Here is a 22627-nt window from a genome sequence, read left to right on the forward strand (position 1 = left end):
TCTTTTTTCGTAACCAGAGAAAACCATCTAACTTTTGAAAGATGCTTTTCATGGTCAAACTGACAATACCTGCCAACTGTATATGTCTGGCGAGTTTCAAACTACTTTCACGTGTACTCATTTAACCTTCGCAGAAAACCTTATATGCTCTGTTCCATAAACCGTAAGGGAAGAAGTCAGGTTGGGGGTCTCAAGTCCTCCAAGTTAGTTGGCTCTAGGCAGAAAAAGCACTACTGCCCTGCTTTCTCACACTTTAGTCCCAGAAATTTACTGTAACTAGCTGGCCCTCAAAGCAAAGAAAGACTGGTCCTTCTCTATTCTTCCCAAAGCAACAATGCTGACACTAGTGTCCTGCAAGGCACAGCCTAGGATTTAGGGGCCAGGTTCAGAAAATATCTCCTTCTCGAATTAAACTCAACAACGAAAATCTTGTGCTAGCCCTTTAGATTAGACTAGACTCCCCTGAAGGTAAATGTGGCTAAGACTGGAACAACACCCGTATCTAACTAGAAAACCCAACCTTAAAAATCAACTCCTTAAGAGACTGTTTTGTGATAGGTTCTTCCACACATAAGCTCACAAAAGCAACAGGGGACTGATTAAAAAGAACACTGAAATGCGCCGTGGTAAAAATGGGTGACGCCAAAGAGATAACAGCTACGAACCCAGACTCAGAAGTCCAGCTGCCAGGTGTTCATATCTTAGCGCTGCCCTCTGAGTAACCTTGGGAAGTTACTTTTCAGGACCTGTTTTCTCATCTGTAAAATGAGGGTGATAAAAACAGTACTTACCACATACGGTTGTGAGAGTTAAATTCTTTATTGTATATAGTATACCTACAACAGTGCCACATACATGGTGAGGCCTATTATTACTACTCATCTACTCTGTGTTAAGACCAGCAACTAGTAAAAGTACCTGGAACATATAAGGCTGAGGTCTGTTGGATGAATTAAATAACTAAGCCCCTACAATTTTCAAAGCACTATTTTAGGAGAAAAATGTGTCTAACTCAACCGAGCATAAAGTAGGACAAGGGCTAAAAGTTACCACAGTCTAAGAACAGTTGAAAAAGCTTTGAATCCTCGTCTAATTCCAGTTCTATTTAACTTAACCTGTTCCAGCTTCCACACATCAAGGTCCTAAATCTGTGTGATTTGGGTTACGTCCCAAAAGGTCATCCTCATTCAATCACCCTCTTACTTTGATAGTTGAAGGAGATGACTGCTTACCTCTATTTCAGTGCCTTTAAAGATATCCTCCACTGTAAATCAATAGACATTACAGTTCTGGGGATCAGTTTTGTGAGGCTGAGGGGGTGAATCAACGCACTAGTTTCCTAAAACTGCAAACGCTGAAAAAAAGCTCTGGCCCTTTCTTTTTTTTTTTTTTTTTTGGTAGGTACGTGGGCCTCTCACCGCTGTGGCCTCTCCCGTCGCGGAGCACAGGCTCCGGACGCGCAGGCTCAGCGGCCATGGCTCATGGGCCCAGCCGCTCCACGGCACGCGGGATCTTCCCGGAGCGGGGCACGAACCCGTGTCCCCTGCATCGGCAGGCAGACTCTCAACCACTGCGCCACCAGGGAAGCCCGCTCTGGCCCTTTGATGACCCTAAAGGGTAGTCCCAGAGCTTCCTATATTAAATATCAGGACTAGTCTATAAAAAGGAGGGATTTTTCTACTCTAAAAAGTTATGTGGGCTTCCCTAGTGGCACAGTGGTTGGGAATCCGCCTGCCAATGCAGGGGACATGGGTTCGAGCCCTGGTCTGGAGACATCCCACATGCCGCGGAGCAACTAAGCCCGTGCGCCACAACTACTGAGCCTGCGCTCTAGAGCCCGCGAGCCACAACTGCTAAAGCCCGCGCGCCTAGAGCCCGTGCTCCGCAACAAGATAAGCCACCGCCATGAGAAGGCCGCGCACCACAATGAAGAGTAGCCCCCGCTCGCCCCAACTAGAGAAAGCCTGCGCGCAGCAACGAAGACCCAACGCAGCCATAAATAAATAAATAAATTTAAAAGGAAGAAAAAAGCAAAAGGTTATGTAAACAACCCAAATGTCTATCAATAAGGACCAGTTAAATAAATTACGGAAACCCGACACAGTGAAAACCACACACAGTGAAATGGGAACCATACTACTGTCAAAGAAAATGAGGAATTCTCTACATAGGGCTGTGGAAATATCACTCGTACATAGCAAATGGAAAAAAGCTATGTTCAAATACCTCCTATACAAGAGACTTTTTAAAAAGTATATATTTCTATTTGTTTCCTGTATTTTGTATAAAACACTAGAAAGATAAATAAGAAATTGATATAAGGGTGACCTATAAGACCAGGTGGTAGTGGAAGAGTGGTTACTCAGTCATGGGTGGGATCAAGAGTTCCTACGTCTTTTTATGTATTTTCAATTTTTGAAACATGTAACATACATATGAAAAATCAACTTATTCAAAAAACAAATGGAACTTGGAGAAAAAATGATGAGCTTTCTGGTCCACACTTTTATTTTTTTAAATAAAGTTATTTATTTAGTTTTGGATGTGCCGGGTCTTCGTTGTTGTGCGCGGCCTTTCTCTAGTTCGGCAAGCGGGGGCTACTCTTCATTGCGATGCACGGCCTTCTCATTGCAGTGGCTTCTCTTTGTCGCAGAGCACAGGCCCTAGGTGCACTGGTTTCAGTAGTTGTGGCTCGCAGGCTCTGGAGCACAGGCTCAGTAGTTGTGGCACATGGGCTTAGTTGCTCCGCGGCATATGGGATCTTCCAGGACCAGGGATCGAACCCATGTTCCCTGCATTGGCAGGCAGATTCATAACCACTGCACCACCAGGGAAGTCCCTTGCCCACGTGTTCCAACTACTATACCACTAAATCAAACACTGCAACTTTCCATCGAGAACTGATTTTCATCACCATTCACGTGCCATGCCCCAGCCCTTAAGTTACTGACGCGTCCAGAAAGAGTAGGAATAAGTTCCTAACCCTTCTTTGAAGGGAGAGGAGAGCTAGCAATTTCATAAATTGGCTCATGGTATGACAATTTCTTTTTCCTTAGGGGATGATACAAATAGAAAAAGGAGTCATCTAATTCATGTATTGGGTAACAGTAGATAAAAATGATGGACTCTGGGGCTTCCCTGGTGGCGCAGTGCTTGGGAATCCGCCTGCCAATGCAGGGGACGCGGGTTCGTGACCCGGTCCGACAAGATCCCACATGCCATGGAGTGGCTGGGCCCGTGAGCCATGGCCGCTGAGCCTGCGTGTCCGGAGCCTGTGCTCCGCAACGGGAGAGGCCACAACAGTGAGAGGCCCGCGTACTGAAAACAAACAAACAAAAGATGGACTCTGAAAATGTAGAAACAAGACTGTACATTATGTGATACAAATTGTACAAAACTGAGGGTAGGCCAAAGCTGTGGATTATATAAGAGCTGGTTGGAGACATACTATAATTAGCAATCTGTTGATGTTCTATTTCCCATGTTCAAAAGGGAACACATTGATTTTGTTGGGGGATTCCCCCCCACTTGCTATTTTAAAGGACTATTTTCTAACTGCCCCCCGTTTCTCCAAGCTCTAAATAAATTTTAGCAGAACTTAGCAACACAGCAGTTATAAAGTGTTAAAACACTCACTCTATAAACATTTGCCCCCAAATTGGTAGTATATCTGTGGTTTATATTTTTCCACATTGTATACCAGAATACACGTTTTTCTGCAGTCTGGGAGAAATGCTTTAAAATTTTTAAATGGCTTTCAAAGTATAAGCCCGTGTGGTTACAGCATTTCCTTCGAACAAAATGTAAGTTATTACATCATTCTGTAAAATGTCTGTGATCTCCAGTCCTTAACTATGTTAAAAGTTACAACATGTAAACATTTCTGTGGTTTCAGGATTATTTTCAAGCAGAAGGAACACACGCAACACTAACACAATCACTAGGACAGACACTAGGAGCAGCGGGCTTTTTCATCTCTCTTCCCTGCTGTTTCACCACCAGCCAAATCTCTAGGCTGTTAGAACCACAGCCTGTGAGTAGGAGAAATAATATTAGAAATCCTCTACTCTTCATTTTGCAGAATGGAAAACTACGGAGCCAGAGGGGGTTTAGCAACTCACCACGGTCACACAATCAGTTAACAGCAAAGAATTCATTCTCTTAAATGCCGATCCAGCACTCCTGACAGAACCAAGTGAGCATTTTAAGCTGACAATTCTTTCCCCACCACAACCCTTTTATGAATGCAAGACCTGCAAGCCCCAGTAAAATGAGGCTAAGGTCCCCTCCCCCTCCTGATTCCTGCCAGGAAATGTGCATTACCTAAATCACCAGCTACCTTGGGATTTTAAAATAGAATTACCTCACACAGAGAGCGCTTGTTAATGAGATGGAAGAATGAATGACTACTGCTGTTGCTCAGATTAAGGAACTTTCCACTGAGTCTGTCTAGCATGTCAATGACTTGCTTCTGTTTCCCTAAGAACATTCAAGAGGCGGCAATTACAAAAGTACCCACTTTTATTAATAGCTGAATTTTAAACAGAAATTGTGTGGAGGATATTTACTAATCAACAGGAAGCACCTGCCGTGGGTTGTACATTTGTAGAACTGCAAACTGAAGGGAAGACGGGCAAGCCTAGTGTTTGCTTTAAATGTCTTCCTATTCAAGTATCTTCACTGATACACATCCTGCTGAGGGTACAACCTTTAAAGTTGCTAACAAAATGAAAATATTTCACGTACTGAACATGGTGGTTCCCCCAATGGCACATTTTTAGAGAACAGAATTCAGCCAATTGGATATTACAGATATGGTTCTGGCTACAGTAAATTAGCCGCTCCAGTTCTCAATCCGCCAGCCCCTGAAGAGGTTGGAATTACCAAAGCAACAAGATTTCAGGGTAACTGCATGAATAGAATACACAAGGCAATTACTTCCTCAGTCAAAAACAATAAACACAAAAGCAGACACAGTCCAATACACCCAATTTACTTGACAGAATCGAAGGGACTAATTTTACTTTATTAAGATTTTTTTTTTTTTTGACGTGCAACTTTTTATTTTTTTAATTTATGGCTGCGTTGGGTCTTCATTGCTGCGCGCAGGCTTTCTCTAGTTGCGGCGAGCGGGGGCTACTCTTCATTGTGGTGTGCGGGCTTCTCATTACAGTGGCCTCTCCATTGCGGAGCACGGGCTCTAGGTGCGCGGGCCTCGGCAGTTGTGGCACGTGGGCTTCAGTAGTTGTGGCTCGCGGGCTCCAGAGCGCAGGCTCAGTGGTTGTGGTGCACGGGCTTAGTTGCTCCGCGACACGTGAGATTCCCGGACCAGGGCTCGAACCCGTGTCCCCTGCATTGGCAGGCGGATTCTTAACCACTGCGCTACCAGGGAAGCCCTGATGTGGACCATTTTTAAAGTCTTTATTGAATTTGTTACAACATTGCTTCTGTTTTATGTTTTGGTTTTTTGGCAGCGAGGCATATGGGACCTTAGCTCCCCGACCAGGGATCGAACCTCACCCCCTGCATTGGAAGGCGAAGTCTTAATCACTGGACCACCAGGGAAGTCCCCAAAGGAACTAATTTTAGAAGTCTCAATTTTTGAAAGCAAACATAGACTCAGAAGCAGGGTGAAGCAAGCTAAACGTATATCCTCTCCCCAGCCATGCCCTCAACACACTCCTCTTTCAAAAATCGCTTTATAGGAAGCTGTTGAGAAAACAAGCAAACTGATAGCTTGACTAAATGGCTCCACTGATTCAATAAAAGAATTTAAACCTGATACCCAAGTACTTCTGTCCTAGAAGTGCAAGATCACACATCCAACTGACAACACAATTTGGCTGCACAGAAGGACGGCGTGCACACGGAGGAAGAGCCGAGTTGAACTTCTCTGAGTAAAAATACATAAAATCATTTCCCCAAGAGCTTTAATGGGATAAACGTTCACTTCTATAGTGCAAAAGATAACATACTATACAAAACAGGTCAAATGTTGTACTTTAAAAGTGTGCCTCTTTGGGAAAAACTACCAGGTTTGATACTTTAAATCTTTTCATTCTGGAACTGAAGTCAGCAAGTAGACGTATCTTGTAATTTCAGTTTATTAATAGTTTTGTTATGATTTTTAAAACCAGATTACAAAATGCTTAACTAACTCAATACTTATTTTTAAAAAGTCCTAAATTTGGTGTATTATGACAGTTTACAAGTAGTAGCATTTCCTCCACCCCACCCCCCGCCCCATCGCAAGGTCAATTCTGTGGATATTTAAGTTTGTTTCTATTTTAACTAGCTCACAGACCCAATTCTTTAAGAGCTGAGCTGATTTCTTTCTAGCACATGGTCTACAGACCCTGCTCATGGTAACCTTCTTTCCACCCCCTTCCAAAAAAGTCAGCACCTTCCAGCATGATGGACATTTTAAGTTAAAACCGTCAATACAACCCTCAAAATGCAAGTTTATTGAATAAAGCTGAGAAGAGCAGTAAAACAGACAAAAAACGCATCCACCTAAATAAAAAAATTCACATATTTACAAAGTTCAGTAACTGTTAGGTTCCACATGCAGAGGTTAATGCACAGGAAAATGTTGGTAGTAGTATCTGGATGTCTTGAAACCCTGGAAGCAATGAACAGACACACAAACACATTACGGTTTAGCTGTAGGTCAATTAATGAACCTATGCGGTCCCCACAGAGTCACACATTCTTGTTCTGATTCCTCCTTTTAGGCACAAGCAAATTGCCACATTCTTTGTAATGGTTCACAGTGACCATTAATGGTGTTGAAGTACAGTAGCAAGTTTAAATATCCCTTCATTTACAGAACCATCCATCCCATCAGGGAAGTATGCAACATGCTTCAAAGAATAAGAACAGAATTTTAAAAGCCAAGATTCTACTCATAAAAATGTGAATGGAGAAAAGCAAATAGTGTCTGTGCAACACGGTGCAGTATTTTGTACAGAATATCATTAAGGCCATGGCAGTCTATAAATTAAAACTGATATCATTAAAAGAACTTACTGTTGACTGCACTTCGAGTGCTCAACATGTCTGGAAATGCACTGTCTACATGAGTGCTGCTTAACAAAAGAAACAAAATCACACATAGTGTGAGGCAACACATACGCAAGTGTACCACAGAGTTTTATCTACTACAGTGGGCTACGTAACAATTTACAAGTGCTCCAGTTTTAATATGTCCCTTTATGTGCATGGAGATCACTAAACTACAAAACACGTTCAGGTAAGTTTTCATACATCTCTGTATCATAGAAGCAAACAACAGACAGCATCACTTCCTCACCTCTGTGTGATTATTCAACAGCCTGCAGCCGTTGTGCATGATTACATCAGATAAAGCAGGCAGGTCTAGAGTTGTCACAATAAACAAGATGTCTAATGGCACCAGACAAAAGAGTGCCAAACCTTACATCGATAAGAGAGAAAAATAAGAATTTTTATTTGTTTCTAAGTATCTATTGTGCTGAAAGTCAACTTTATGACGGAATATAAAAAGTCAAGAGTTAGAGTGTCATGCAGCAGCACTGCTTTAGTGACTGGAGAGAGAAAGAACAGACAGGTGTTTCAACAGTCTGACATTCTTAACACGTTTATTATATTGGCTAGAATGCTCTAAATTCATGAAAGCTTTTGAGAAAATCTTCAATTCCCAACCCCTTAAAAAAGTGTGTTGAACCAGGAAAAAGAAAAGAAAAAATATAGAAGTAATGATCTGGACAGATACAAAACAGCATGCCTCAGTTCCTCCCGTACCCCCGACTGCTATCTGGAGAAGAACTCTCAGAAAGCAGAATGTGTTTAAAATTCATCGCCCAAGATCTTGCCAGTGTAAAGAAGGAACAACAACATTGATCTGGTGCCTCTATTCACTCTTTGCAGACCATTTTTTAAATTCCTAAGGTGTAATTATACATTTCACATGCATTTGTGAGATATGTAAACATTTTGTTTCTATCCCACATGAGTCAGGCTAAAGGTTTTCTAAATACTGTGTGTGGCACTAGAAACTTCATGCTGTATCAAGTCAGTATCAGTATTAAGCTACTGGACTCTATAATGAAATATCATAGACAGACATTTACTGAAAACCAATATAAAAACCTGGCCCAGAAAGACCAGAACAGAAATATGCAATTTTTCTTGATTTAAGATGGTCAAAAGTGTGGGTTTTTTTAAAAAAGCTCTACACACTGTTTAAGACAAGTATGTATAAGAAGCCTTTTTGTGTGCTGACTTTATCATGACAACTCTAGCTGATTCTTTATGAAGGGTTAAGGATACACATCTTCAGCAGTGCACATGAGAAATAAACTCTGAAAAAGGCAATTTCTTGGGTTTAGGAAGGACCATATTCTGGGAAGTACTTCAGAGGAACGGACAATAATTCTGGGATTGTAGCCAGGAAGGACTGGAAGACTTCAGGAGATGCTTCAGCTTCTTCTAGATTTTGAATGTTGAATAAGCCACTGAAGTGTGATATCTAAAGATGGAGGGGAAAAGAGTGAAGATGTTACGATACCAAAGTTAAGAAACTAAATATCAGAGAATATTTAAAACGCAGCTATTTCAAAGCATATCCTGGGCCTGCCCTCTTCTCTTCTGCCTCTATACTACTATACTTATATAGATATCTGTATCTATCCCACTATTCTTCATTCCCTGACCTTCAAGAGGTTAATCTGGAAACATAAGAGACTGAAGAGTCTCCAATTTAAAAGCTAAATTGTGTACAGAACAGCTTGTGCCTTCCTTTATTCATTCAAAAGTTTACTGATTGCCTGTAAGATCAGGTATTGTGTGTGAAGCTCCAGGATGCAAAGAGACGGGAAAACCACTCTCTGCCCTCGAGGAGCTTTCAGTATGCTGGAAAACATGCAGGTAGTCGTCTGGGTTTGGAGGACAGCCTCCACAGAATTCCAGGTAAAAGAAAGAGCAAAACGCATAGGATAAGCAGAGGCATGAAACTGTGTGGAGCTCTGGCTGGATGACAAGTGTTAAGATGTGGCTGAAGCACAGGGATGGGTGAGGGGGGTGCCACTCATTGCTACGGCTAGAGCAGGGGTTCTCAAGCTCACCCTTTCCACATTTGGGGCTGGATAATTCTTTGCTGTGCACAGTACAATATTCTGCAACATCTGTAACCTTGACCACAAGATGCCATTATCACCACCCCCCATCCTCAGCTGTGACAAGTAATGGCTCCAGATTATCTCCAAATGGCCCCTGTGGAGCTCAGCTGTTCTCAGTTGAGAACCACAGGCCTAGCAGGAGCCAGATAACCTTGTGTGCCATTCTAAGATGCTCAGAAGTTTGGATTTTATTCTCAAGTCAACAGGAAGTCATTGGAGAATGTTAAGCAGGGAAACCATACTGTTTATTGTAAACTGTTAAGTTTATTGTAGTAAATTTAACAATGGCAACCGAGGAGGGCAACTTGGAAGGCTGCCAGTATAGAGACTATCACAACAGGAACAGGAAAGGGCCGAAGGCCTGAAGCAAATCAAGTGCTGTAGGAATGGAAAGGAATAAAATGAGGAGCATGTTCAAAATATAGAACCTAACAGGACTGAGCAAATGCAGGGGGTGAGAAAGAATCTTCTGGCCTGAATAAGTGTGTGTGTCATGGAGCTGCTGACTAACAGTAGCTAAAGGAAGAACAGGCTTGAGAAAAAAAGACTAAGAATTCGGCAGCAGGCACACCAAGTTTGAGATGGAGAAGGTAGCACATGGAGATGTCCAGCAGGTTGTTTCATCTGTACAGATCTGAGGAAGAGATGGAGACTGGCAAGACAGCATCGTAGAGGTGGCAACTGAAGCTACAGTGGCCGAGAATAGCCAGGAAAGGCACTTAGACTGACAGGACAAGGCAGCTAAGCAGGACTGGTACTTTGCTATGGCAGTCCTAGGAAATTAATACAGACATTAAGTAGATGAAGGGTATTCTGGGCTTATCCTTTAGAGAGCTAACATACTGCAGTAATATATTTTGATTTTGACACGTGCAAAATCATAATAATGCCTATAGACCAATTTTTGTAAAGTCTTATTTCAAAAACATCATCCTGTTATAATGCACAGCTGGACACTAGCTCTGCAAAAGTTAATACAATAAATTGATATCACATAATGCTTAACTTCGTGTCTCTTTTGCATTTACTTCTTTAAATAGCGTGGAGCAGATTCAGGATATTATATTTGTTGTCAAAAGGTATAATGTGTACTCTTTTTCCTGAGGCAAAAGCAATAGTACTTTATAAGGGAAATCACTTAAACAGAAATGGAGATAATAAACAGTAAAAAGCATGAGACATCCCTTCTAATGATACCCACTTCTTCCACAAACACCAGTCATTTCTTACCTATATTATCCTTTTCTTTGCAAGAAATTGAATAGCAGCAAATTTCTCTATCCTGAATAGCAGACAGATTCCTATAAAAAGCAGAATTAAGAAAATAAGTCTGTGCTTAAAACAACTGTCATCTTTTCACTCACTGCTCAATTTTGCTTGTTTTTTGAATTACTATACAGAAGAAATTATTTTACTGATACTAAAATTTTACGGGGACTTCCCAGGTGGCGCAGGGATTAAGAATCCACCTGCCAATGCAGGGGACAAGGGTTCAAGCCCTGTTCTGGGAAGATCCCACATGCCACGGAGCAACTAAGCCCGTGTGCCACAACTACTGAACCCATGTGCCACAACTACTGAAGCCCACACGCCTAGAGCCCGTGCTCCACAACAAGAGAAGCCACTGCAATGAGAAGCCTGTGCACCACAACAAAGAACCAATGCAGCCAAAAATTAATTAATTCATTCATTAAAAAAACAATGTTTAAGGGGAAAAAAAAATTTACGGGTTCACTTTTCTAGTATGTCAAGATTATGTACTCCAAAACGTGACTATGATCATTACTGAATAATACAGCAATGCTAAACAAAGCAGTGAGCAAAACAGTATAATTTAGAACCAAATTATTTTTAAAAAACCATCATTCATTCTTAAGACATACATTTTTTCAATTAGCTGTTTCTCATCCAAGGCATTAGGAAGATCTCTCTTGTTTCCAAGTACTAGCACCTTTAAAAAGAAAAGATACTGAGTAAATTTTACCTAAGAAAATGTCACAGAAGCATACCATATGCATATCTGTAGACAGTAAAATCAGGATGTTACATCATGCCATAATTAAAGTATATTTATGTGACTGGTGGCCTATCTCATTCATTTAATCATTCAAATTAGAATTTATTCTAACTCCTACCATGCACATGTCCTTAATTCAATATGTGGCTGCCAATTCTATTTGAAATATTCTAAGTCTACGGTATATATTCTGCTATTTCTTAATAAATCTTTACCAAGAAGTGAATATGATCTTAACAACCAAGGGTGGAGGAATGAGTTTAAACTATTTTTATCTGTTAGTCATTAATCTAACAGTAAACATGTAAATAAGCCTTTAAAATTCTACACCCATCCTATAAAATATAATGTATAAATATTCTAAGATAATGGATAAGACTGGGGTTCAGAATAAATGCAGTAGCCATAAACTCTGAGAATAAATATCACCATCTGATTGGTAGATGTGCTTTGAAAAACAAGGGAAGTGGAGAGGGGCGTCCCAATCATCACTCTATCTTCCCCAGGTACATCCATTCTACCTTATGAAAAGCAAAACCTATGAGTACATATAACGTACTTGATAACATCCTTACTGAGTCAACGTTCTCTAAGAAACTGTATCTTTGACCAATCCTGAGAAAGTACACGCCATGTCTACCTTGTCATCTTGTTAAACACTGGTCAAACCTATTTCTTTCACTTAATACATGCCCCTACCCCCACCCCTAACTCCAAACACGGCGACTGATTCTATTTCTAGGCCCTAGACGCTTAGTTCTCACGAAGGAGAAGGAGCCAAGGACGGAGACAGACAGCCAGGGTCACCAGGAGCTCCCCGGGGAACGCTAAATCACAGGGGTCAGAGAGCCAAAAGCCAAATCTCAGCACCTGCGGTCAGCCCGTCCTCCCCTCCCCAACTCTTACCCCTCTCTACACTCTTATTTAAGTCACCCCACGTTCTCAACCTGGACCTGTGTGAGTTTTAAAAACTGCATCATGGTCATTTGTGATCAGTTGTCAGTTTCGGGGTTGCCTGACATCTTAGCCCTCTTCCTACATTTAAGAAATCTTCCACCTTATGAACCTGCCTCCCCATAAAGCTTCTTGCTTCTGTAGACAACTTCTTTTCCAGCCTTCCTTTCTGCTGGAGAATGGACACATAATCTAGGATCAACCAGAACTACGAATGCAGAGTCAGTACTGCAAGAAAGTGGGGATAGAGAATCCATTCTGCTAGGGAAGGGGCATCAACTAAATGAACTTCCAATCGGAGCAACTGTGTCTGGTGTTCAGAAACTGCATGAAGTCACCAGACTTACTCGATGGTGTAAGTCTGGATGTGGTCCTAGCAGCTGCTGAGCCTCCCTTGTTCCAGCCTATTTTCTGAAGATGGTTATGGGCAGCCTTCTCCCAGACTCGGTGAGCTACTCAATATCATTTCAGTAAATTCCTTTCTACTTAAATCAGCTTTCTATTGCTTGCAACTAAGAACTCTTACGATGACCAAGATAAGACTGATTCTTTTACTTATGGTATGTAGAACTAGTTGTTAACATAGAAGAAGAATAGACTTTGAAGTCAGAAAGACATGGAGTCAAAACCTAGCTGTGCCAAAATGCTAATGACTGTGTGATTTTGAGTGAATAACAACTATTACAAAGGAGGGATCACACCATCGACCTCAATACCTTGTGAGGATTAACTGAGACAACATACCTCGAGGATCTGACACTCGTGAACTGGTCATGAGGGTAAAGCCTAGTCCTTTCCAGCATCCCTTAGCTCAACAAATGGCACCACCTTCCACCTGACTAAAAGAGCCAGGAACTAGGAACTATCCTTTATATCTTCCCATGTAAAACTACCAAGTCTGGTGGCCACTCTTCCTAAAGATCCTTCCAGTCTATTTCCTTCTCACAACCTTGTCTACGACCACCCTAATCCATGGTACTCTATTTTGCCAAGACAACTTCAATAGCTTCCTAAAACTGTCCTCCTTATAGTCACGCGTCAATCCATTCTTAAAGTGACATCAGAATGATTTAGATGATAAATCTCATCATTTAAAAACATCCAGGGAAGGCTTCCCTGGTGGTGCAGTGGTTGAGAATCCGCCTGCCGATGCAGGGGATGTGGGTTCGTGCCCCGGTCCGGGAAGATCCCACATGCCACAGAGCTGCTGGGCCCGTGAGCCATGGCCGCTGAGCCTGCGCGTCCGGAGCCTGTGCTCCGCAACGGGAGAGGCCACAACAGTGAGAGGCCCGCGTACCGCAAAAAACAACAACAACCAAAAAAAAACACGCAGGGAGCTTCAAGATGGCGGAAGAGTCAGACGCAGAGATCACCTTCCTCCCCACAGATACATCAGAAATACATCTACACGTGGAACTGCTCCTACAGAACACTGACTGAACGCTGGCAGAAGACCTCAGACCTCCCAAAAGGCAAGAAACTCCCCACGTACCTGGGTAGGGTGAAAGAAAAAAGAATAAACAGAGACAAAGAACCGGGATGAACCTGCACCAGTGGGAGGGAGCTGTGAAGGAGGAAAGGTTTCCACACACTAGGAAGCTCCTTCGTGGGCAGAGACTGCGGGTGGCGGGGGGGGAGCTTCAGAGCCATGGAGGAGAGCGCAGGAACAGGGGTGCAGAGGGCAAAGAAGAGAGATTCCCGCACAGAGGATCGGTGCCGACCGGCACTCACCAGCCCGAGAGGCTTGTCTGCTCACCCGCCGGGGCAGGCAGGGCTGGGAGCTGAGGCTCAGGGTCGGAGCACAGGGAGAGGACTGGGGTTGGCTGCGTGAACACAGCCTGAAGGGGGGTAGTGCACCACGGCTAGCCGGGAGGGAGTCTGGGAAAAAGTCTGAAACTGCCTAAGAGGCAAGAGACCATTGTTTCCTGGTGCGCAAGGAGAGGGGATTCAGAGCACCACCTAAATGAGCTCCAGAGACAGGCGCAAGCCGCGGCTAACAGCGCGGACCCCAGAGACAGGCATGAGATGCTAAGGCTGCTGCTGCCGCCACCAAGAAGCCTGTGTGCGAGCACAGGTCACTCTCCACACCTCACCTCACGGGAGCCTGTGCAGCCCGCCACTGCCAGGGTCCCAGGATCCAGGGACAACTTCCCCGGGAGAACGCACGGCATGCCTCAGGCTGGTGCAACATCACGCCGGCCTCTGCCATTGCAGGCTCGTCCCGCATCCGTACCCCTCCCTCCCACTGGCCTGAGTGAGCCAGAGTCCCCGAATCAGCTGCTCCTTTTACCCCATCCTGTCTGAGAGAAGAACAGACGCCCTCAGGCGACCTACAAACAGAGGCGGGGCCAAATCCAAAACTGAACTCTCAGAGCTGTGCGAACAAAGAAGAGAAAGGGAAATCTCCCCCAGCAGCCTCAGGAGCAGCAGATTAAATCTCCACAAACAACCTGATGTACCCTGCATCTGTGGAATGCCTGAACAGACAATGAATCATCCCAAATTGAGGAGGTGGACTTTGGGAGCAATGCTATATATATATTTTTTCCCTTTATCTCTTTTTCTGAGTGTGTATGTATATGCTACTGTCTGTGACTTTCTCTGTATAGCTTTGCTTTAACCATTTGTCCTACGGTTCTGTCTGTCCATTTTTTTTTACTTAAAACATTTTTTTCTTAATAATTATTTTTTATTTTAATGACTTATTTTATTTTATTTTATTTTATCTTCTTCTTTCTTTCTTTCCTTTTTTCCTCCCTTTTTTCTGAGCTCTGTGGAGGACAGGCTCTTGGTGCTCCAGCCAGGTGTCAGGGCTGTGCCACTGAGGTGGGAGAGCCAAGTTCAGGACACTGGTCCACAAGAGACCTCCCAGCTCCACACAATATCAAATGGTGAATATCTCCCAGAGATCTCCATCTCAACACCAAGACCCAGCTTCACTCAACAACCAGCAAGCTACAGTGCTGGACACCCTATGCCAAACAACTAGCAAGACAGAAACACAACCCCTCCCATTAGCAGAGAGGCTGCCTAAAATCATAATAAGGCCACAGATACCCCAAAACACACCACCAGACGTGGACCTGCCCACCAGAAAGACAAGATCCTCATCCACCAGAACTCAGGCACCAGTCCCCTCCACCAGGAAGCCTACACAACCCACTGAACCAACCTTAGCCACTGGGGACACACACCAAAAACAACGGGAACTACGAACATGAAGCCTGCAAAAAGGAGACCCCAAATACAGTAAGATAAGCAAAATGAGAAGACAGAGAAACACACAGCAGATGTAGGAGCCAGGCAAAAACCCACCAGACCTAACAAATGAAGAGGAAATAGGCAGTCTACCTGAGAAAGAATTCAGAATAATGATAGTAAAGATGATCCAAAATCTTGGAAATAGAATGGAGAAAACACAACAAACGTTTAAAAAGGACCTAGAAGAACTAAACAGCAAACAATGATGAACAACACAATAAATGAAATTAAAAATTCTCTGGAAGGGATCAATAGCAGAATAACTGAGGCAGAAGAACGGATAAGTGACCTGTAAGATAAAATAGTGGAAATAACTACTGCAGAGCAGAATAAAGAAAAAAGAATGAAAAGAATTGAGGACAGTCTCAGAGACCTCTGGGACAACATTAAACACACCAACATTGGAATTATAGGGGTCCCAGAAGAAGAACAGAAAAAGAAAGGGACGGAGAAAATATTTGAAAAGATTATAGTTGAAAACTTCCCTAATACGGGAAAGGAAATAGTTAATCAAGTCCAGGAAGCACAGAGAGTCCCATACAGGATAAATCCAAGGAGAAACATGCCAAGACACATATTAATCAAACTGTCAAAAATTAAATACAAAGGACAAATATTAAAAGCAGCAAGGGAAAAAATACAACACATAAGGGAATCCCCATAAGGTTAACATAAGCTGATCTTTCAGCAGAAACTCTGTAAGCCAGAAGGGAGTGGCAGGACATATTTACAGTGATGAAAGGGAAAAATCTACAAACAAGATTACTCTACCCAGCAAGGATCTCATTCAGATTTGACAGAGAAATTAAAGGTTTACAGACAAGCAAAAGCTAAGAGAATTCAGCACCACCAAACCAGCTTTACAACAAATGTTAAAGAAACTTCTCTAGGCAGGAAAAAAAAGACAAGGAAAAGACATACAATAATAAAGCCAAAACACTTAAGAAAATGGTAACAGGAACATACATATTGAAAATTACCTTAAATGTAAATGGTTAAATGCTCCAACCAAAAGACATAGACTGGCTGAATGCTTACAAAAACAAGACCCGCATATATACTGTCTACAAGAGACCCACTTCAGACCTAGGGACACATACAGACTGAAGTGAGGGGATGGAAAAAGATATTCCATGCAAATGGAAATCAAAAGAAAGCTGGAGTAGCAATTCTCGTATCAGACAAAACAGACTTTAAAACACAGACTATTACAAGAGACAAAGAAGGACACTACATAACTATCAAGGGATCAATCCAAGAAGAAGATATAACAATTCTAAATATTTATGCACCCAACATAGTAGCACCTAAATACACAAGGCAAACACTAACAGCCATAAAACGGGATATCAACAGTAACACATTCATAGTAGGGGACTTTAACACCCCACTTTCACCAACGGACAGATCATCCAAAATGAAAGTAAATAAGGAAACGCAAGCTTTAAATGATACATTAAACAAGATGGACTTAATTGATATTTATAGGACATTCCATCCAAAAACAACAGAAGACACATTCTTCTCAACTGCTCATGGAACATTCTCCAGGACAGATCACATCTTGGGTCACAAATCAAGCCTTGGTAAATTTAAGAAAATTGAAATCATATCAAGTATCTTTTCCGACCACAACGCTATGAGACTAGATATCAATTACATGAAAAGATCTGTAAGAAATACAAACATATGGAGGCTACACAACACACTACTTCATAACCAAGAGATCACTGAAGAAATCAAAGAGGAAATCAAAAAATACCTAGAAACAAATGACAATGAAAACACGACGACCCAAAACCTATGGAATGCAGCAAAAGCAGTTCTAAGAGGGAAGTTTATAGCTATACAAGCCTACCTTAAGAAACAAACAACATCTCAAATAAACAACCTAACCTTACACCTAAAGCAATTAGAGAAAGAAGAACAAAAAACCCCCCAAAGTTAGCAGAAGGAAAGAAATCATAAAGATCAGATCAGAAGTAAATGAAAAAGAAATGAAGGAAATGATAGCAAAGATCAATAAAACTAAAAGCTGGTTCTTTGAGAAGATAAACAAAATTGATAAACCATTAGCCAGACTTATCAAGAAAAAAAGGGAGAACACTCAAATCAATAGAATTAGAAATGAAAAAGGAGAAGTAACAACTGACACTGCAGAAATACAAAGGATCATGAGAGATTACTACAAGCAACGATATGCCAATAAAATGGACAACCTGGAAGAAATGGACAAATTCTTAGAAATGCACAACCTTCCGAGACTGAACCAGGAAGAAAAAGAAAATATGAACAGACCAATCACAGCACTGAAGTTGAAACTGTGCTTAAAAATCTTACAACAAACAAAAGCCTAGGACCAGATAGCTTCACAGGCGAATTCTATCAAACATTTAGAGAAGAGCTAACACCTATCCTTCTCAAACTCTTCCAAAATATAGCAGAGGGAGGAACACTCCCAAACTCATTCTACAAGGCCACAATCACCCTGATACCAAAACCAGACAAAGATGTCACAAAGAAAGAAAACTACAGGCCAATATCACTGATGAACATAGATGCAAAAATCCTCAACAAAATACTAGCAAACAGAATCCAACAGCACGTTAAAAGGATCATACAGCATGATCAAGTGGGGTTTATCCCAGGAATACAAGGACTCTTCAATATTCGCAAATCAATCAATGTGATACACCACATTAACAAACTGAAGGAGAAAAACCATATGATCATCTCAATCGATGCAGAGAAAGCTTTTGACAAAATTCAACACCCATTTATGATAAAAACCCTGCAGAAAGTAGGCAAAGAGGGAACTTTCCACAACATAATAAAGACCATGTATGACAAACCCACAGCCAACTTCATCCTCAATGGTGAAAACTGAAAGCATTTCCACTAAGATCAGGAACAAGACAAGGTTGCCCACTTTCACCACTATTATTTAACATAGGTTTGGAAGTTTTAGCCACAGCAATCAGAGAAGAAATAAAAGGAATCCAAATCGGAAAAGAAGAAGTAAAGCTGTCACTGTTTGCAGATGACATGTCACTATACATAGAGAATCCTAAAGATGCTACCAGAAAACTACTAGAGCTAATCAATGAATTTGGTAAAGTAGCAGGATACAAAATTAATGCACAGAAATCTCTTGCATTCCTATATACTAATGATGAAAAATCTGAAAGGGAAATTAAGAAAACTCTCCCATTTACCACTGCAACAAAAAGAATAAAATACCTAGGAATACCTACCTAAGGAGACAAAAGACCTATATGCAGAAAATTCTAAGACACTGATGAAAGAAATTAATGATGATACAAATAGATGGAGAGATTATACCATGTTCTTGGATTGGAAGAAACAACATTGTGAAAATGACTATACTACCCAAAGCAATCTACAGATTCAATGCAATCCCTATCAAACTACCACTGGCATTTTTCACAGAACTAGAACAAAAACATTCACAATTTGTATGGAAACACAAAAGATCCCGAATAGCCAAAGCAATCTTGAGAAAGAAAAACGGAGCTGGAGGAATCAGGCTCCCTGACTTCACACTATACTACAAAGCTACAGTAATCAAGACAGTGTGGTACTGGCACAAAAACAGAAAGATAGATCAATGGAACAGGATAGAAAGCCCAGACATAAACCCACACACCTATGGTCACCTTATCTTTGATAAAGGAGGCAAGAATATACAGTGGAGAAAAGACAGCCTCTTCAATCAGTGGTGCTGGGAAAACTGGACAGCTACATGTAAAAGAATGAAATTAGAACACTCCCTAACACCATACACAAAAATAAACTCAAAATGGATTAAAAACCTAAATGTAAGACCAGACACTGTAAAACTCTTAGAGGAAGACATAGGCAGAACACTCTGTGACATAAATCACAGCAAGATCCTTTTTGACCCACCTCCTAGAGAAATGGAAATAAAACCAAAAATAAACAAATGGGAGCTAATGAAACTTAAAAGCTTTTGCACAGCAAAGGAAACCATAAACAAGACGAAAAGACAACCCTCAGAATGGGAGAAAATATTTGCAAATGAAGCACCTGACAAAGGATTAATCTCCAAAACATACAAGCAACTCATGCAGCTCAATATCAAAAAAACAAACAACCCAATCCAAAAGTGGGCAGAAGACCTAAATAGACATTTCTCCAAAGATATACTGATTGCCAACAAACACATGACAGAATGCTCAACATCATTAATCATGAGAGAAATGCAAATCAAAACTACAATGAGATATCATCTCACACCAGTCAGAATGTCCCTCATCAAAAAATCTAGAAACAATAAATGCTGGACAGGGTGTGGAGAAAAGGAAACCCTCTTGCACTGTTGGTGGGAATGTAAATTGGTACAGCCACTATGGAGAACAGTATGGAGGTTCTTTAAAAAACTAAAAACATAACTACCATACGACCCAGCAATCCCACTACTGGGCATATACCCTGAGAAAACGATAATTCAAAAAGAGTCATGTACCAAAATGTTCATTGCAGCTCTTTTTACAATAGCCAGGAGGTGGAAGCAACCTAAGTGTCCATCATCGGCTGAATGGATAAAGAAGATGTGGCACATATATACAATGGAATATTACTCAACCATAAAAAGGAACGAAATTGAGTTATTTGTAGTGAGGTGGATGGACCTAGAGACTGTCATACAGAGTGAAGTAAGTCAGAAAGAGAAAAACAAATACCATATGCTAACACATATATACATGGAATCTAAAAAAAGAAAAAAAAATGATCAGAAGAACCTAGGGGCAAGACGGGAATAAAGATGCAGACCTACTAGAGAATGGACTTGAGGATATGGGGAGGGGGAAGGGTAAGCTGGGACAAAGTGAGACAGTGGCATGGACATACATACAGTACCAAATGTAAAATAGATAGCTAGAGGGAAGCAGGTGCACAGCACAGGGAGATCAGCTCGGTGCTTTGTGTCCACCTAGAGGGGTGGGATAGGGAGGGTGAGAGGGAGACCCAAGATGGAGGGGATATGGGGATATATGTATATGTATAGCTGATTCACTTTGTTATACAGCAGAAACACATCATTGTAAAGCAATTATACTCCAATAAAGATGTTAAAATAAATAAATAAAGAGAAACAACCAGTCCCGCCCCACACAGCCTCTTCTAGTGTCCGGGCTACCGCAAGCTCGCCACACTCTACCCCACCCTCCTCACTCTGCTCTGTGCTCAAGAAACACTGGCTTCCTCCCAGTGCCCCACCTCCTCCTACCAAAGAGCCTCTGCCTGCAACTCCCTTTTCCTCCAGTTGTCACATCCCTCACGTGCCTACACATCCCTCACATCTCAGCTCAAGCAGCACTTCCTCAGGGAATCCTTCCTTCTTCCCTCAAACTACATTAAATCTCCCCTCTAACTTACAACTCAAGAGCCCCTTGTACCTCTCCCTTGTAGCACTGATCACAGCCGTATTATTCAAATGATTTCATATCATCTACCTAGCTTCCTACTAAACCATAAGCTCCATGATTGTAGGCAGCATGTTTCTTTTCACTTCTGCTCACTACTATTTCGCCAGGACTAAGCACTGCTCCTACTACATACAGTTCAATAAACAGCTGGTTAAGAAATGAATAAACAGCACACTGCACAGTATTTGGCAGATACTCAGTAAATGTAAGCCTTCCAGGCTTTAAAACAAAAGACATTTTACTGATTTCAAACACAATAAATAAAAATGTATAATTATACTTGTAGTAATAATTATAAATATTATAATTATATAATGTAAAATTAACCAGTACTCCATACTCACTGGAATTCCTTGTAACTGTGGCTTATCTAGAAGATTATGTAGTTCATTTCGAGAGGCTTCTATCTTTTCACGATCTGCAGCATCTATCATGTAGCTTTACAGAAACATAAAGTGATCTCAATATGTCTCCACCATATTCTTTGATGATCGCAATTAATAGATGTTTTAATTTTCTTAATTTATACTACTGTAACTGTTCATTAAAATAAAGTCCTCGATTTTAAAAGGCTGGCACCCAAAAATACTTTCTAATAGACTGTTCTACAAACTACTATATATAAAATTAGATAAGCAACAAGGATATACTGTATAGCACAGCGAATTATACCCATTATCTTGTAATAACCTATAATGGAATATAATTAAAACTACTGAATCACTATGCTGTATACCTGAAACCAACACAATACTGAAAATCAACTATACTTCAATAAAATAAGTAGATAGGTAGACTGTTCTTAGGGGGCTAATACATGATAGTAAAACATTTATATCCATTAGCTCTTAGCTACATAAAAAGCAAATAAAACTCTCATTCTATTTTTAAAGTCTGATGCTAATGGGATTACACTAAGAAAATATCTAAGAAAGACTGTTATTGCCCGAAGTAAAAATTGAGCCTTTAAAAGTATGAAAACCAGCGTTTTTCCCTTGAAACCTAAACTGACTGCAAGGGGGGAGACAGGGCGGGGGGGGGAGGGGCGTGGAAGCAGCTTACACAATAGCGTTGACCCCTCTGCAGTACCGTTCCCACATGCTCCGGAAGCGGGGTTGTCCTCCTATGTCCCAAATCTTCAAATCAAGATAGACAGTTCTTAATAAAGATATTTCAAATAACACATTGAAGAAAAAAGCAGCAGAAGGAGGGGACAAAGATCAAGCAGATATGCTCATTTCCACAGTATTAGAGCCAAACTGCTTTTGAAAAACTTGAGGTCAAACAAGCTCTTATTCTGGAAGTTCTTGGGGCCACTTCTAAACTTGAAGCTCATACTTAATATGTTTACATTAGACCTAATAGGTGGTGCTTGAGCAAACATTTAGTTTCTGTGCAATACTTTCTTTGCCTGTTAACCAATAAATTTCCAATACTGAAAATACGTATTTTTTGAAATAGCACTCTTAGAATCTGCATAATCAGCCGTTATCCATATTTGGAGTCCAAGACAGAAAAAAACAGTTCATTCAGAATCTATTTAAGTTTAGTTGTCTGATTGGGTATATATTAACATCTAATCGTTTTTAGTTATTCTGTACATAACAGAAAACATTCCTACCGAGGTGCTTTTCTTATATAAAATTATTTTACCCATATGAAAGCTACTACCCACAGTAATTTCACTATTATGGCTACTCTGTAGGGCTATGTAAAGGTCTGAAGTCATGATATTTATCTTTAGGAGGCTTGGTTTCCAATTTAGC

General features: G+C 41.2%; 1 protein-coding gene across 1 annotated transcript in view; it reads right to left on the bottom strand.

Moving 5' to 3' along the window:
* Nucleotides 1-6441: 6441 nt before the first annotated feature.
* ARL8B (ADP ribosylation factor like GTPase 8B) overlaps nucleotides 6442-22627 on the bottom strand; it is a 65978-nt gene continuing 49792 nt past the window's right edge. Inside the window, 5 exon segments of the mRNA XM_004274781.4 lie at nucleotides 6442-8509; nucleotides 10389-10459; nucleotides 11042-11109; nucleotides 21206-21299; nucleotides 21924-21997. Of these exon segments, the coding sequence (XP_004274829.3) occupies nucleotides 8460-8509; nucleotides 10389-10459; nucleotides 11042-11109; nucleotides 21206-21299; nucleotides 21924-21997 (357 nt within the window). The 3' untranslated portion in view covers nucleotides 6442-8459.

Source organism: Orcinus orca, chromosome 10 (assembly GCF_937001465.1).
Source record: "Orcinus orca chromosome 10, mOrcOrc1.1, whole genome shotgun sequence".
NCBI classification, from domain to species: domain Eukaryota; kingdom Metazoa; phylum Chordata; class Mammalia; order Artiodactyla; family Delphinidae; genus Orcinus; species Orcinus orca.